Source organism: Pseudopipra pipra, chromosome 20 (assembly GCF_036250125.1).
Source record: "Pseudopipra pipra isolate bDixPip1 chromosome 20, bDixPip1.hap1, whole genome shotgun sequence".
NCBI lineage: Eukaryota > Metazoa > Chordata > Aves > Passeriformes > Pipridae > Pseudopipra > Pseudopipra pipra.
The window spans coordinates 8,113,824-8,131,871 of NC_087568.1; the positions used below are offsets into that span (position 1 = coordinate 8,113,824).

Consider the following 18,048-nt stretch of genomic DNA (forward strand, 5'->3'; position numbering starts at 1 on the left):
GAGACAGCCCCCAAAGCTGAACCAAGGAAAAGAATCCTCCAGCCAAAGTTGGCTTATAAAGGAACTGCTCCCTGTAGAGGACCTTCTTCCTCACTTGGGTGACACAGATGGTGTCATAGGCTGAGCCCAAGCTCCCTCAAGTTTGGTTGTTTATTAATATATATCAGTTACTTATTGGATTTTTGTTCTGTTCTACACTAAAATCTGGAAGATAAGGTAAAATATTCATATGGCAGAGGATAAAATTTGCTTTCTTTTCTTTGGAAAGAAATTCAGTGGTTAGAAACATATAAAATGCTGTACTGCTCCAAGCCACAAGCTCTATCACTCCAGTCACCATCTCTAACGTGGTCAGAAATGGGTGCTTAAAGAAGCATTTAAAAAGAGGATGTGTGGAGGGACCCTTCCCCAGGCTCAGGCAGTCAGTGGTTTAAATATTCCTGGGCCAGAAACTGCATCCAAATCACAGTGTTTGATAGTCACTGACACAGCAAACCTCCACAAATAGGCCTGCTCTTTTTTTGACTTCAAATATATTTTTGTTCTTAATAATACTCTGTGTCAATGCAACCTATCACTCAAACACACATTGTGCCAGTAAGGAGGTTCTTTCATTTGTTTGGATCCTGCTTCCAGGAAATTACCACTTCACCCCCTTGCTGCTGTGTGATAAAAAACAGTGGATTTTACTTTCCTAAGCATCCTCTCTACATTAAATAATGATTTTATAGGTCTCTGTCTACGTGGTCTCTGTGCAGAAGGTTATTTCCATCTCCACTCAGCCCTGCTGCCCTGCTCCACAAACTCCTCTGTCCCACTTGGGGATGGGATGCTCAGCAACAAGCCAGGCACACACAGGGATCAAAGTACAGAGCCACTTCCCTTTTGCTCTCTGGTCAAAAGAGAGACTCTTAACCTTTAATTTCCCTTTGGAGCATTGAGGGTGCATATCAGGATGGACAAATACCCCCTTCTCAGTGTCTCCTGAGCAATAGGTACAGCTTTGCTGCTGAACATGCCCCAAGTTTTGGAGAGAGCCAGCCCTTGCCCATAGAGAAGCTTGGGTTTATTGTAAATAAGAATGAATCAACACCTCTGCAAATGTTATTTAAGAACCTGCCTTGCACAGGTGTAAGGTGAGTTATGGTGGGAAATGAACATCAAGAGAGGACTTCAAAATGAAGCAGCAAGAACTCAGTGCCTGTGGTGAGCTGATGCTGAAGGTCCTTCTGAGACCTTGGACCTCCCCTGTTCTAGAAAAAAATAATTGTTTTTCCAGGCACAAAGCAACAGTCACCAAGGAATTCCCAATGAAAAGAGGAAGGGGCATCCCTACCTTTTTGGTCTTGACTGTTGAGGCGCAGCAGTCCCCACCATCATAGTTGCAGAAGGCTCGGTTGTTGATGGAGTCACAGTAGTTGTCCCCCATGAAAGGCTGAAAAAGGAAAAAGCAGGAAAAGACTGAGACCATGGACACAGATAAAATGAGCACCTCCCCTATGGAGACAGGCTGGGAAGGTTGGGGCTGTTCAGTCTGGAGGAGAGAAGGTGGTGTGGAGACCTCAGAGCACCTTCCCAGTGCCTAAAGGGGCCTACAAGGAAGTCAGGGAGGGACTGTTCATCAGGAACTGTGGTGAGAGGACAAGGAGCGGCTTCAAACTGAGAGAGGGGAAGTTTAGGTTAGATATGTGGAAGAAATCCTTGGCTGTGAGGGTGGTAAGACACTGGCACAGGTTGCCCAGAGAAGCTGTGGCTGCCCCTGGAAGTCCCTGGAAGTGTTCAAGCCCGGGTTGGACAGGGCTTGGAGTAACTGGTCTAGTGGAAGGTGTCCCTGCCCATGGCAGGAGTGTTGGAACAAGATCATCTTTAAGGACCTTTCCAACCCAACCCATTTTATGATTTCATAATTCTAAAACCTGTAACACTATTTCAGAAGGAAAACATGAAGACTCGAAGGAGCCATATAGTTTGTAACATTACCAACTGCCCTGAAAAGCCAAAGATAATTATTCCCCTTTCCCTTCAAAGCAGACAGAAAAAAAAGGACAGTAGATGAAAGGGAAATGAGCCCTTCTTGGCTTTTCACATCCCACATAAGAGGATGCTTCAGGAATATTAATTTGGCTAGGCCCAGAGACAGCATCCAGGCATCTAAAACTGTGGCACCTTTGATAATTTTAAGCTAACCTTCCAGAACTGTGTGGGATAAGAAGAAGGTTATGCATCACAGCAAAACAGGCTTGCTTTTAATAGCTGTGCTTTTCACCACAGTTCTCCAAACTATGCAACACGTGTCAGCAACGAGGGCACAAAACAAATCACAAAGGGAAATGGAAGTGGTCTGAGCTCAGCACAGGGACCATGTGCTCCTCTTCTCCAACCAGCAGTGACTGTGTGTGACCCTGGCCATGACACATAATCTTCCTCCACTCCACAGCTCAGAGCTGGGATAGTGGCAATTATTCAGAGGGGCGTTGTGGAGAGCTATTAAGTAAAATTCGTAAATCACCTTGAAAAAGAAAATGTGGTCACTAGTCTGTGCAATGGGAGCACTAGTCCATGTGCTGCACAGGACCTGAACAACCACCACAGTTCTGAAGGAAAGCCTTGAGGTCTGGTCTTTCTTTACACATTTACACCTCTTGGTCAGCAAGTACAGAAATCTTTCTTGGAAGTCAAAACTGTGCCTGATGGTAAAAAAGGCCCCCTGTGAGAATCCCAGCCAGCAATGAGTGCTCAGAAAAATGGGTGCTCAGCAGTCATATCTCTGTAACCCTTCTTACACACACAGGCTCATGGGGCCATTCCCACTTTATCTGCTCTTTGGAAAATGTGTTTATTCTTCACTGAGAAAAACACCAGGGTCTTTCCTACAGGAAGGCATCACTGCAGAGCAGGTGGGGTGGCTTGTGGAGGTTTCCTGGGAGGATTTTGCAGCAATTGCAGTACCAGAGTCTCCCTGATGATGGGATACATGAAGAATCAGCCATGAGAGCTCGCTGTGCTCTCCCCAGAGTGAGCCATGGCCCTGCTCATCAGTGCTGAAATGGACTCTCTGGAGTGGTGCAAATGCACACTTTTACTGCTGGTGTGTTGCAAATTTAAATATTTCTATCAGGTACAGGAAATCCATCCAACAATGCAACCACAGCAGGACTACCGGGAGGTGACTGATTCATTGTGTGATACTTTTTTAGTTCCATGCAAATGTGGCAAATGTTGACAAGGAAATCAAAATTACAGCATAAGGCTCCTGTCCCTTTAAACTGCCTTAACTCCACTTAGTTCCACAGATATTGACTTATTTATACAGGCAAAGCCTTTGACTTGCAAACGCCCTTCCAATTTAATTAATATGCTAAGAGTTAAAAGGGAATGATTTATAAATAGATGAAGAGATATTTTGATGCCAACACGGTCATATTTAAAACCATGAACTTTGCCCAACCTCCCAGGAAATTTTGTAGGCTTCTCCATGTTTCCCTTGTGTTGCCTGGTTGTGCCTGCTTGTCAAGAAAAGCTTGACTTTAATTTTCCATGCCTATGCCTGTACCCTACACCTATGAATGCTGGAAAATCAGTAAAAGAAGCTCGTGGAAGAGTTTGCTCTGGCACAGACTAGGCAAGCTAGTCCTTTGGAGGGGAAGAGTAGGACAAATAGCATCTATTCTGATTTGGGTCCAAAATCCTCTTTTGGGAGACCCTGGCTATGGGGGGTGAGGTGTCTACAGCTCTTCTTGCATGTCTTAGTGCTCTGATATTTTTGAAGGACTATACAGGTAGTCCAGAGGGACTGCTTTTCTACTGAAACACCTAAGTTAGGTGCTGAGAAGTACGGGGCTGACTCATAAACCTCTGTTCCTGCCACTAGGGAGCGACAAAAAATCACATTGCAGCAGCAGCCGGGGTTCCCACTGCGATCACCAAGAGTCAAATAATGCCCCACTTACAGCCTCCTGTTCAGGGAACCCTCCCTAATGCTAAGGATGTCCATACATTAAGGACTGTATCAGCTTAATGGCCCAGCATTATTGAGCTACTGGCTTATTAGGCACTGTTTCCACAGTTGTGAAGAAAAAAAAAAAAAAGGCTTGGTGAAGATGGCATTTCTTCTGAAATCTTAATGCCAGAGAACAAGCTCTGGCCCATCCATGGATCCTGGAAGCATCATGCTCTAAAAATGATGCTAGAGGCCATTATCAATTGTCTGGGCAAAGCCTTCCAAGATGATAGATTGTGATGCAGTGACACTGCTGAATGAATGTTGAAAAGAAGAAAGTTCCTATTGATGCAGAGGGCTCTGGCAATTAGCAATGATGGAAGGGAAGAAAATGCTGAGAAGAAGCATGTCAGTAATAATGGCTTCTGGTAAATTATTACATCATTGCAAAGTTTGCCTCAGTAACAACTATCCTTAAACAGCAGGAGAATGGATACCCAATGGTGCATCAGCACCTGAATGGCATTTCTTAATGGTCTCTGGATGTTATTTCAGCTCTCTTTGGAGAATGGGGGCTCCCAGCCAGCCTGCATGAAAGCGATGTGTGAGAGGGCTTATGACATTCAGAGCACTGACAGCAGAATGCTTTTCATTTAGGGAACAACTAGACAGAAACTATTACATTGTTGGAGAGTTATTACCCTCTTGGGCCCAGCATTTGTATGCAAAGGAAACCTGTCTTTCACTTCAAGACAAATCCCACCGCGCAGCAATGTGGTCTGGAGCTTTGTGTCAGATTTAGGAATTCAGTCCCATGTTCTGCCACTTTGGGCAAATAATTTCAATGGGCCTGTAAAACTGGGTTACTGGGTGCTGAGAGCACGGCCAGTGCAGCAGAAAGGCAGGAGATGTGGGGGGGAAGACACAGCTCTGCCACTGCCTGTCCCTGTAACTAAAGCAGCCAACTATCCCTCTGCCTGTGAGCTGTCCATTTCTAAAATGGGATTGGAGCTTCACAACTTCACAGAGGTACCACGAGGACTGACTTCTTGACATGGGCGAGATACTCAAGGGCTGGCACAATGGGAACCACAGGAGTGCCACGATCCAGACAGAGGTGCTCCAGTCCTGTTTAACCACTGGAAACATCTTAAGTCTTCTCAGGCTTTTCAAAGACTGCTGCCAGCAGAAACATCATCCTTCAAAATAATTGTTTTCTTCAAGTAACACACAAGACTGTAAAATTGTATCACAGATTAAATGTAACTGTGTGTTTCTGATTGTTTTTTTCTGGTTCAGATAGAGGTTCAGTGGAGGGATGTGCTGTTTGCTCACTGTCCAGCTGTGCTGTCCACCCAGTGGTCTCATTTCTGTCTCTGGCTTCCCTAAAGTTTCTCTGCACACACCAATGCCCAAAGCTTAACTGGCCTTGGAAAGAATTGCCCCTCTAATAATATGTCAAAATCAAGGACAAACAACTGAAGGTTTTTGCAATTTCCCAGAAACTCCCACATTCTGGGAAATTCTTTTGGTCTACCAATGTTTTTGAGCTACTTGATCATTGTAACTCCTGTGAGAGACACCCAACCATCGGCTCTAGGAAAACCACCAGTTCCACTACTGAGTGTCAGAACTGATGCAGGCAATCACAGCCTGTTTGAGTGGATGATCAGGGCGAAATCCTGTTTGCCCCCCTTGAAAACCAGCATTTACAGCCCACATGCCTGCTGTGACTGTTCCTGCAGGATTTTGGAGCCAGCACGGACCACCTGAGCTAACGCCAAACTCACCTCGCAGCCTTTGACACAATGAATCAGGGAAGGGTGAGGATACCACTTGAGTCCTGCCGTGCAGACAACGCTCTGGAGGGAAGAGGAAAAAAACGCAGCAGGTTAAGACAAAGAAATCAGTGTACAGAAAGTCAGAGTGCTGGCTCCTGTGGCTCTCCTGTACTTAACCAATGAAGTTCAGTTCCTAACACCTCTTGTGTTCTCAGGACCTGGCTGTCCTCCAGGTATTTACAAGAAGTGTTGGACTTGACACTTGCAATAACAGAGCATTTGAGATTAAAATAATATTTAAGGTTCTCCTAAAATGTCATGTCCAATATTTCACTCATGGTGGGGGAATGTGGCAGGGAAAGGCAAAGGCACAGGTCCACTGTCTTGCCCTTGGGTAGAAAACACATTTTAGAGATTTCTTTGGTGCTGCAAAGCATTGGTGTCTTTCACTGCCCATCGTATCTGGGCTTGTTGAAGATGGAAGCAGCTAAAAGTGGACTTTCAGATATATTTTAGCACCATCTTAAATAAAAGCACCTCTCACCACACACCTTCAGAATAACCCCCAGATAGGACAGCATTATCCACTACATTTTATGAGCTTTAAATTAATTTCTCTACCAACTCTGTCTACAGATTTTCTAGAAGACAAAGTTGGACTGCCTAGTTTTGGGCAAAAATGATGACCAGCCCCCTCAGTGATGACACAGGCAGGGCAGCCATAGACATGGACACTTAGATTTTAAGAGTGGATGAAATCTTTGACCAGTCAGTGGAGATGGTGGTTCAATACCCTAGAGGTCCTGGAGATTGGACTCCCATCCATTCAGCAGGACATGGGGCACAATGTTCATTTTGGGTTATCATCCATGGACAGAGCACTACCCTGTGCAGCTGGGCAAGATGTACACACAGGCACTCACCTGAAGAGAGGGGTTGGATGGAGGCCTGAGGAAGGAAGGGATTAGCATTTGGGAAGACCCCAAGCACAAGCCATCCCCTCCCCTGTTTATCTGAGGGCTAGTTTAATCCATCTGCAGGAGAACCTCGGCATTTTTTACAGTTTCTGTCATTTGAGGCTTACCTGGCGTGTGCTAGAAAAAGGACTTTTATACTATCTGACTGCCACTGTTTATCTTTCCGATGCTCTCGGATTTTCCACTATTAGTCAAGCCCTGCTTGCCCCACCTGCCTCGCAACAGGGCCTGTCTGTGTGAGTGAAGAAGCGGCCAGGAGAGGGGGGAGGATGTTGTTTATCCCTCGGGAGGGAGGCTGCAAGGTGCAGGGGGCCCAGAGGTGTCAGACATTCCCCCAGAGCTCCTGACAAGAGAGCTGGAGATTTCCAGGCTGTTGCCTGCCACAAATGGTGAGGGGTTTGTTGTTTGCTTTCCCCCCCACCTCCCCTTCTGTTTATTGCACTTCAGAGGGAAAAGAAAGGAAACTTTTCTAGGTTTGAAAATAAACAAGGCCAGTCAACAGTCCAGGAGCGGGGAGAGTAAAGGAAACAGTTCAAGAGCGTTTGAACCCAAGAATTAAAACAAAGTAGAAAAACTCAGGCATTTGCCTCCTGTATCCAAGGCCAGCAGACAATAAGTGGAAGAAGGGCACTTCCAAAGAGCATCTCACAATCCCCTGGTAAGAAGCATCAATATTTACAAAACCTCTTGCTATGTGTGAATGTGTGTGAGCACGCAGAGCCAATAAAAGGATGGGTAGCCTTGAACCAGGCTCTGAAGAAGAAAGGAGGTTTCCAAGTGAGAGCAATTCCTCACAGAGGATGCACTGACTGCTTTCCTGACCCTCCCAGTGTTAAAAGCCCAGCACCAGCCTTAGAGGAAGGGGTAGAAGGTGAAGTCTCTGCTTCTCTGAGTGCTCAGTCAAGGTCATCTTCAATCCCAACAACTGCACAGACTTGGGCTGGACACTCTCCAGGGAATGGGAATGGAGCCCCAGGTTGCTCTCCACAGTGTAGGAGAGCCAGGTGACCTTGTGCCAAGTTAATCACTGGGTCAGTGGGACATTACCATTGCTCCTGAGTGGCACCTGCCAGCAGCTTCATACCTGTTACTTCACTCTCCCCTTGGATGACCCTTTGCCAGTGGAGCTGAATTCAATCCTGCTAACATTCAGAGAGCTGAAAGCAGAAGGAGGGACCCTCTGCCATGGTCCTGGTTCCTCTTGCTGGTTTTCCAAGCCCTCAGCTCCCCCCACCCAGCCTATTTGTACTCTCAAGCTGCTGCAGCTATGTGTGCAATGCAACGGGAGAGAGGGTTTGGGTAGAGGGAGAGACTGGCTTAGAAAATTGAGAAATTGGGATTGATTTGGGTTGCTGGGCATTGCTTCTGCCTCCTGCGGTGCCAAGAGGCATAGAGGTGCCACAGGATGCTGCATGGGGCAACTGAGATGAGCAAATGCATGAAAAGCAAGCAAGGGTGGGTGTAGGTTGTGCATGACCACGATCTGATGGTATCAGTGTGCACAGAAAGGAAGGTGGACTCAGAAGGCCGACACAGGCTGCTGTAAGAGGTGGGTGGAAGGACCACCACCATGTGCCAGGTGGTGCACGGGGAAAGCCCATCTGGCCACTGCCCCTGTGAGCCCCGTCCCCTGTGCTGCTGTGGTGACATATGCTGCCCTCGTGGCCCCAGCTCCTCTCACGCACTGGCTTTTTGCAGCACAGCTGCCCTCCCACACGGGCCAACGCCGTGCAGCCGGGTGGATTGACTCCAGCCTTGTCCCATCCCAGAAACACCACCCAGCCACATCTGCGGTCAGTGGCTGGGATTCCATCTGCTGCCAAGGGAGAGGGAGCAGGGCTGCGCTCCCACAGTAGGTAACAAAGAGCCAAGAAAGCAAATCAAGCTGTCATTTTCTCCTTGTGAGGGAAGACCCAGTGCCTCCGGTCACGGCGCTTCCCTCCCGTGGTGGGACTAACACAGTGATGTCAACCCTTTGCGGGCTGCAGGGGGGATTGGGTTTCCCTCAGAGAGGCCAGTGGAGAGCTCTCCTCAACCTTAGATGGGTCAAGTGTCCCCCAGATGCCCAGGGATTGGCATCTCCTGGTCTCAGCTAACTCGCTCCTCAGGCACTAAATGAACACGATAATTAACCATAGCCTAATGTGGTTGGGATGAGGGGATCAGCCAGGAGAGGGGAGACACAGCACTTTGGGGCTGCTCCTTCCTGTAGCTACAGATGGGCTGGGATCTCCTGCCTCCCTGGGGTCTGAGCAGCTGTACTGCAGTTGGTCACATCACTGCTCCGTGACTCAGTTTCCCTGCTGCAAAACGAGCCCAAAACTCACAGAAAAAGGCAGAGGGGAAGGAAGGAGGAAAACTGCAAAGCTTGAATGAATAGGGGAGTGTTTAAGGAGTATTCCCACTGATGGTCTTTGGACATTTGTAATCCCAAGGCTTGCAGTGCACGTGGGAAAACACATCACCAGCAGTTGGGCAGTGTCACTGGCGTGTGGAGGGGCCATGGACACGCTCAGCTCAGCAGAGTCAGGGCACACCAACCCTTTGAGGGCTTTCCCAGGCATGCATATGCCTGCACACTGTTTGGCCTGTTCCTACTCAGCACAAAGGCAAGAACCCAAATTCAGACAACCTAAGAAATTAGGTGTCTGCCCTGTTTCTCTGCAGTCAGTGGGAAAGAGCTGTCAAAGTTGTCTCTGAGCTATTTCCCTTTTTTCTCCCTGCTGCCTGCATAGTCAGTCTTGGCAGCTCTATCCATGGGTGTCTTCAGCAGCTCAGAGCCCCGTGACACTCACAGTGAAGGGGAAATCATGGGGACAGCAGTGGCTGCTCCCAACACGGCCCACTGCAGAACAACAGAGGAACAGAAGATTTCAGGTGATTATTTTCTTGCTGAAAATACTGATTTGGAAGACAGTGCCAACTTATACTGATTTCAACAAACTGTTTCAGACCCAGCAAAGCAACTCAACGTAAACCAATTCTGCAAAACACAGTAATATTTAGACATTTTTTGAAGTGAATTATCTGTTGTTGTTGTTCCTTTGAGAGGACATTTAATTTCTAAGGGTTTTTTTTTTTTTTTTTTCATTTTCATTACACAAAAGTTTACAAAATCTCCTTGGAAATGAAATGCTACGTTATGTTCAAACCAACATGTTTTTTTCCTCTGATTTTTTGGTTCACCAAAAATCACAACAACAAAAGAGTCACTTTGATTAGAGAAAAACATAATTTTTTTTTTTTGTTTCAAATTTAACAGAACTTCGAGTGAACCGAAAAATCAAGTGATTTGCACAGCTCTGCTCTGAACAACCCCCAGAGGAGGGATAGCCCTTCTTCCCACTTTGCTTCCATAACAGATGTTGCTTGAGCAGCTACACACAAATATATCTTTTTTCTTGCCAGCTCTCCCTGTGTTTTCTTGTCCCTATACCCTCAAAGCTAAATGCCACAGATGGGTCCTGCCTTTACCTACTTCCCATCCTGCCCTAATTTGTACTTTACTTGTGCCTCAAATTAAGCAGCTGAAAGTGTTTCCTCTGCGTCATTCGAGTGCTGTGAGATGTACAAAGACTTGCCGTGTAAATGCAACCAGCTGCTCCCTTCGCTCGTGTGGCACAACAGCAAACTGTCACTGACCATAAACAGAGATTATTAATGATACATAGCACATTGCCATGGGGACCTCCCCCTAAGGCATCCCAGTCCCATCTCTCCAGGGTCTCCCCAGTCCCACTAGAAGCAGAGTTTCCCTCAGTGGGACCCCACGAGGCTCCGCTCCCTGTGGGTGACATCCCCTTATCTGCAGAGCTGAGTAAGATGGATGCTTTACAGCTACCAAAAAAATCCCCTCTGATATGTCTCAGCATCATCCTGCTCATCTCCTAAAGGCTCCCCTCCATCTCCCAACACAAGTTTTCAAGCCCAAATCTCACCCTCTGCTTACAAAGTGTGGGGTCAAACTTGCTCACAGCCTAAAGTTCTTGCAAGATCCTCACCATCAGGGCAAAAAAAGGGTCTCATTTACCACTGTGCTCTTGGAAACCATGATTTCTCCTCCATCCCTCGCTCCCCTCATCTCCCCCTTTACTACTCTATGTTTTCCCTGCTGCCTAATGAGCCCTCCAGAGACCTGCAGGTATAAAACTCGTTACAGCTCCCTCCGCGTGCCCGCATCAATAAGGGAAGGAGTGCAGAGAGAACGGGAGGGAAGCTGTCACTTTATTTCCCCATGAATTACAAACCACTTTAAAGTCTGGCACTCGGGAAAGGGCCGGTGAGAAATTGCCCCTCACACAGAGATAGGGGTTTTCTTTATGTTTCATGCCAGAAACTTGGCAAAGCCTCGGCAGTCATAGAATTTCAGAGTCTGGAGCGAATGGGGAGCTGGGAAGGACGCTGTGAGCTTGTCATATTCTCTGGACTTAAGTTTCCCACTCCTTTCCAGGATTTATTCTCTCACTCTGTGTGAAATAGGAAAGCATAAAGTGGTGGAGATTTTTGGAGCGGCCCTCTACCCACAGCCAAGGCCAGATTTCAAAAATCCCAAACCCTGGGCGTACATTTAGTCATGTAGAGAAGCAAATAGACTGTCAAAGCTGCTCAGGACACTCTGGGGCTGTGTTGGCTGCTTGTTCTCCTCCGTAATGGAGTTCAAGTGTGTAAAACAAGCTCCTGCAAAGCCGGGGCCAAGTATGTAAAAGCCAGCAGTGCTTGTTCACGAACACCACCAGCAACCTGGTGACACCTGATGTGTCAGCATCTTCCAACAGGTGCTTGAGCGTGTCCAGTTAGACCTTTACACCTGCAGAAATACTGTGTAAGGGACAAACACCTGATTACACGAATTTGCAGGCAGGAGGCACGTGAAGGTTTTCAGGATGAGGTGGGTGAGTGTGTCTCCCACTGGAATCCAAGTGTGGGCATGAAACCAAGCAGCTGTTGGGTGCAGGGTGAGCGTGCGTGTGATGTGCACACGGGTGGGCACATCCCCAGCAGGGCACACTGGCACTGGGGTGTGCTGGAGGACGCTCAGGACGCAGTGCTGGGAGCAGTTAATGCTGGCTGTGCATTTGCAGCAGGCAGGAGGGAGAAGTGGTGACCTCTGGAAGGGGCTGTGCTGAGCAGGCAGCTCTCGCATGCGGGCGAAGGGGCGGGGGGAGCACTCAGCCAGCTCTGCGGGGTTGGGAAATGAAATACCCTCTGTATCAGCTTCTTTTGTCATCCAAAAGCAGCGCAGAAAAAAATCCAGTCACTGCCACCCAAAGAATGCAAAACACAGAACAGGAGGAAGAAAATAAACCCTGGCCAGTGCCCTTTCTCTCACTGTCTGTCCCGTCTTCCTGTGTCATGAATCCCATTTTCGGATCAGACCCCACTGATCTGAGGCCTTTACCTTGAACTGACTTTCAGTGGGAAAACACAGAGAGACAGCAACTTAGAGAGCCACCACATTACCAGAACAACATGCAAAGACACAACAAAACCCAGGAATTCTTTCCTAAAGGGCAGCATTCCCCATTTTCCCCTTCATCAAATGAACCAGGTAACGCTGTTCACTCTCTGCTCATAAACATTCAGCAAGGGATACAGTTAGTGGAGTTGTCAGGCACTGACCTTCACTCTCTGAGGGTTCATCCAGTGCTGGATGTCTTGCACGGTCTCGTTCACGCGCAGGAGGATGGGCTCGTGACTGTGATCCAGACATGAGGTGGTACACTCTGTGCCTGCACAAAACACGGGGAGGATAAAGCTAAAGGATAAAGCTAAAGGATAAAGCAGGCAGCTCCTGACCCTTCCAGCATCCTTCCAGCTGAAGGACAGGATTACAGCTCGTTTTTCCTAAATTGCAATTAGCAGTTGGCCATAACTATCACATATCTCCGAGCCACACATGAAGTGCTGAGTACAACCCTGCACTCAGCAGGAGAGCGTGGGGGTGGCACGTATTCCAGGGCCCTTCTGTACGAGCTGCAAATCTAGGTATTTCTCTGCCTGTTAACTCCAAGAAGGGGGTCAGGTTTTGCGCTTTTGGATCATCAAGAAAAGGTGAAGGTTTTTCCATTTCAACTAATCTTTAAGCGATGGGACTGATTAGGCAGAGGCTGTCGAACTCATCTCGCCTATGACATGACAAAAACCTACTGTTTGATCTGTCCAAGTTTACAGACCTCCAATAATAATCTTTCAGAGGGTGATCAAGCCTAATGATATTGGAGATGAACTATCACCGAAGTCCCACAGTCGATAAGAAGTATGCAGAGAGGTAATGATGGCTTTGTTCACACATAAACCTGCTTTTTCTCTGATTAACTGTCATGCCCAGTGGGAACCCTGTCCTTTCTTTATTAAAACATGCTGGGATACTCTGCAGCAATATCCCAGAGCCCTGTGGTGACACAACCGTAAGCCCTAGTGTGTTGGACCATTACCATTTCCCCCCTGGAAAATCACTCTTGAATGGCACAGCTGCTGCAAACATGTCATTAGGATTTCTGCACTCCAATCAGCGCTGGGGGAGGAATTAATCTCTGCACTGGTTTGGAGAGCTGAACCTTTGGCTCAACACACGCCTCAGCCTGGAAGGGCAGATTAGGTGTCTGAGGAATTACCGAAGGTGTGTGGGATTCATAGTGACCATGGCTGGATGCTATTATTTCCCCCACCTGCTTCTGCCTTCTCATATTCTCCACACGGAGGAGTCAGTGGGAGTGGTCAGACCTGGGCTGGAGCACTTGGAGTTTTGCTTTCCCAGGGCATGTGGTAGTGGCTCCACAGACCTGCTGGATGAGGCCCATTGACACCACCCCTGTGGTGAATGAGTGGCAGGAGAGCACATTCTCAAAACACCATCAGTCAGGCTTCCAAAAACACAAAGAAGAGAGGAAACCCCCAATATCTGATGCCAAAAGGTGGTGCTGGGTGAGCCTGCAAAGAGTGTGGTGTGTCTCCATCTGCTGAGGATGAGCCAGAGGCTGCTGTATCCTTGCTGAGCTCTCCAGGGAAAGTCATGCTCTTGTGGAGGGTCTGCCCCATGCATCCCTCACCTCCGTGATGCTGTGTGGTCCCATCCTGGGATCAGACCCACCACTCCTTGCACATGGAATTGGCACTTGCTGGCAGCAACTGGGAGAAGAGTGAGAGCTGGCAGGCGCCCGCTGCCTGAGCAGCCACAGACCCTCCTGCTTCCAGCACTGAGATGCTCCTCACCAAAGCAAGAACTGGGACTTCTCTCCTTGCAAGAACCTGGCTAGGCCTGGGGGTAACCTCCTCTCAAGGGTAAAACACCTCTCCACATTAAGAGTCGCCCGCTCTGCCGCGCTCCGCCACGCTCTGTACGCTCGCGGAGAGGAGCGGGTCGGAATTGTTTTGATATATGATCTGTAATTGGCATCATTACAGAGCGCTGATCTCATCCAGGTCGTGTTCTCCTCCCCGGGGAGGGAACACAAGGAGGCTCGTGGTCCCTCGCATGGCTGCGATATAATGAGGGAGCCGCGCGAGGAGGAAATTTCTCCAAGTTCAAAGGGACAGACGGAGGGAGGGGGGGGATGGCAGGGGCTGGGAGTGGGGCTGCAGGAAGGGGCCTCGCAGATCTGTGTGGGCTGCAGCCAGTGCAGCTTCCACTGCAACCCTTACAACAAGGAGACCCCAAAAACTGGGGCTGAAAATACAACAGAGGGCTGAAAATACAATACAGTGTGTACAATTCAGTGTGTCTGTCCCTCCCCTCTGCCTGGGTGCCACAAAGCAAAGCTGAGCATGTGAAGTCATCACCCCTTACAGAGTGAGCAGATACCCCAGAAGAAAGAGGGAAAATACACCTTACAATAGCTCCTAAACAATTGTCATACCAAAGGGGATGCTCAGCTTGCCTCATATTCTTTCTGGAGAGACCTGAATTGTCCTGGTGCTGCGTTCCCCTGTCACCTCCTTTGCCTTTCAGCCTCTGGACTGAGGGTGTGTGCATTTGGTTGAAGGAGTGGGACATTACAGAAGCACAAGAACAAACAGAGGTACAGTCCCTGCCTGCATTTTGCAGGCTGGATGTGTCTCTGGCACAGCCTGCCGTGCTGGCTGCCCCTGAGAACCAGCTGGCCAAGAAGGGACACAATGAAACTGGAAGCGCTGCAAGGAGCAGGCAATCAGAGCATGTTACACGATGCCTGGCCTCTCAAAGATTCGTGTTTCCTAAAAGCAATTCCCTGAAAAGCCTCCCGTAGCAGCCTCTCACTCTGGCAAAAAGGTCCACAGAAGGTGACTTGAAGGACTGCAGGCTCCTTCCTCTCTCCCTCCCTGTCATTCCCATCCTCTTCCTCGCCTCCTGCTTCCCTCAGAGCTGTACTCCAGGTGCTGGGGGGGAGGCTCACACACCTATTCCGTAGCCGCCAGCGCACTGGAGCTTCAGGTGGCTGTTGAGCTGGGTGGGCAGAGTGCACTGCCCCTGCATCTCCCTGCACAGGTGGAAGGAGCCGCTCCACGTGCCATCCTTCCTGCAGTGAATCACGTTGCTTCCACGGCCCTGGGAATGAGAGAAGGAGACAAGGAGGATGGTCACAAAAACGCCACCAAGGAGAGGTTGAGAGCTCAGAGCTGAGCTGGGAGCAAAGTTCTGCTGGAAGTGGAAGAGCCCCTGGTTGGGACTGGCAGCCCTGGGGGGCAAAATGGAGTTTTATTATAAAGAATAAAAAAAACCAAACAAACAGGGAACAGCTGCAAATACTCCTCTCCTGTGCAATGCAAGGTCTTTACAACCCCTTGCAAGGTCTCTACAAGTCCCTTGCAAGGTCTCCACCTTACAACAGCCCCACTCCAGTTGCAATAAAGGTGCCTTCACCCTGTTTGCCTTCTTTCTTGTTGTAGAGAGGTTGGTGTTGAATGCAGACAACCTTTTCCCTCTGCCCATTCTCTAACCAGTTACATCATCTTTGTCTTGAAAAAGAAAGAATCCCCAATGGCCATCTGAGGGAGGAAGGAGAGCGGGACACGAGCAGGGATGCTTAGCAGGGCAGAACGTGCTCTTTAGAGCTTGTCTGCCTTGAGTGACAGCAAGTGAAGAGGTTGAGACAGACACACACAGAGGCAGGTGGGAAGGAGGGAAAAAAATCCTCTGGCGTGGGAATGGGCAAGGCATAGAATATGACATTTCTCTTATAGAAAAGATTCTCTGTATGATACTGAAGAATGAATACCAAAGTCCGAGGGGAAATATCATGCCCTTTAAAAACAACAAAGGAGTGCACAGGCAATCTTTTGTCAGATCTATCCTCACAGCACTGGGGATTTCTGTGCAAGCTGTTCTGTGGGATCTGTGAGCCCGACTGCCATGGGGTAATGTGGGATATTCAACAGGAGCATGTCTGGTGGGGCTGGGCTCCAAACCTCCCGTGGGGACCTTGCTGGGTGGGAGAACCATGCAGGATCTCTGCTTCTCCTCACCCGTTTTACATGCCAGGCACGTTGCCTGCAATCTACCCACCCTGTTCTTGGAGACTGTGCTGGGTATCTTTGGGGGGTCCTTTGATGTGCTGTCCATGCTGGGGTCCCTGCAGGGCTGCTGAACTTTTCTGCGGAGCTCTGCCCCCTGACCCACACCCACTGTGGCACAGGGCCCTGCACAAGCCCCTGGAACTGGAGTGGAAGATGTCACAGCCTTCAGTGTTAGTCTTGTCTTTAATATCCTAATGCTTTTTTTCATTTTTTGCTCAGCTTTGTTGATGAACACAATGTTTAGTGAGATGCAAAGTGGTCTTAGTGGCAGACTACTGCGTGGGACCTGCTTCCCCTTCTCTAGACATCTGGCCATTGCCAGAAGTAATAAGAAAATCATATGAAAGGATAATGGAGCAGATGGACTCAGGGTGTGATCCAGCTTGGTGATTCTCACCTAAGGGCCAGTTTGGCAGAGACTGATTAATTTAGATCTGACTGTTCATATGATTTGTGTACAATATTCAGAAATTGAAGACCCTTGCTCTGGTGCCAGGGGAGGTACCTGCTTAAATGACCATTACATTCCTGGTGATTAAGAGATGCTGGATGTACAGCCAAGTAATGATCTTTCAGCGTGGTGACAAAGTCAGGAATAAATTGCTAAATGATAATTAAGCACAATTTGCTGGTTTAGCAAGTGTGATGCACTTCCATTGCAATTTCCATGCCAGGGTTCAAGCATGATTCTCAAAGGTGAGCCATGAAACCTGATTTATGTTGCTGGAGCTGGCTGTGCTTGAGGGTACTATTGTATAGTTTCTGCAACATACTCAGAGATCCCAGGATATCCATTGCTATAGTAACATACTGTCCATCATTCCCTGACCTGCAAAATCTCTTGTGAAAATCCCTGCTGGGTTTCTTGCTTGGATGCAACGTGTATTATCACCTTATATAGCTGAGAGAGACTTAGTGGGGTTTAATCCTTAAATAATTAACACCTCTCAAGTGGTTCTGGCTTGTGCCAGGAGTCCTCCCCTCTTCTTCTGTAGCCTATTTTCTGGGATATCTGAAAATACCTTTCTCTGCAAATCCCTCTCTCAAGATGTTATCTGCTCCTTTGCCCAAGGTGCTTTTGCAGCTGAACAGTCACTCACAGTGAATGCAGACATAGCTGGATCTCTCACTTTCCAGAGCTCACTTCATTACTGCTCTAACCCTGACTCCGCTACTTGCTGCTCTTTGTTTCCACCTCATTTAAAAGCAAACACAAGCCCCTTACACCAGTTGTGATTGCCCTGGAGGCCCTGGTTTCCCTGCACTGGCAGCGATGGCAACCAGGGATGGGACACGGCGTCAGCCACCCTGACCAGTCTGAGCAATTTGTGTCCCAGAGCTCCCACCCAAACTGCACCCACACCTGTGCAGCTTCTCCCTTCACACAGCTCATAACCTCCCTGTAAGACTTATTCAAGGAAACCTTTTCCAGATGCCTTGAAGTGAAACACTGGGGCTCTGCCTGTTGTCCCTGTGGAGGGGGGAGGCCAGCCTGGCTGGGAAGAGGGGCAGGCAGGAGCTTTTAACATTTGGAGCAAGTATCAGAGCTGTCTTTCACATAATTGGTCCCTTTTTAAATGTCCTCAGAGTCTGGAATGATATTAAACCATCTATGACAGAGCACCCCCTGCTCCCTGCAGTGCTTGTAGTAGCTGCAGCTTCTACATCCCTGCTTTCTCTTCCCAAGAGTATGGAGCAGTAGCAGCACTTCTGGGAGAAGTTACTTACATCACAAACTATAATTACCTCTGGTGAGGCAAACTAGGCATTTCAAACAAGATAGTAAAGGCCAGACTTTCTTGTGTCAGTGAACACAGCTCCCAGGATGTCAAAGGCAACATGCTGATTTGTGCCAGAT

General features: G+C 48.4%; 1 protein-coding gene across 2 annotated transcripts in view; it reads right to left on the bottom strand.

Moving 5' to 3' along the window:
• Positions 1-18,048, bottom strand: part of PAPPA (pappalysin 1) — a 181,679-nt gene that overhangs the window by 16,555 nt on the left and 147,076 nt on the right. For both annotated transcript variants that reach the window (XM_064677104.1, XM_064677105.1), the window contains exons 18-21: positions 15,075-15,222; positions 12,318-12,427; positions 5,731-5,802; positions 1,337-1,435 (exon numbers count right to left, since the gene is read on the bottom strand). In XM_064677104.1, the coding sequence (XP_064533174.1) occupies positions 1,337-1,435; positions 5,731-5,802; positions 12,318-12,427; positions 15,075-15,222 (429 nt within the window). The remainder of the gene's footprint in view (positions 1-1,336; positions 1,436-5,730; positions 5,803-12,317; positions 12,428-15,074; positions 15,223-18,048) is intronic.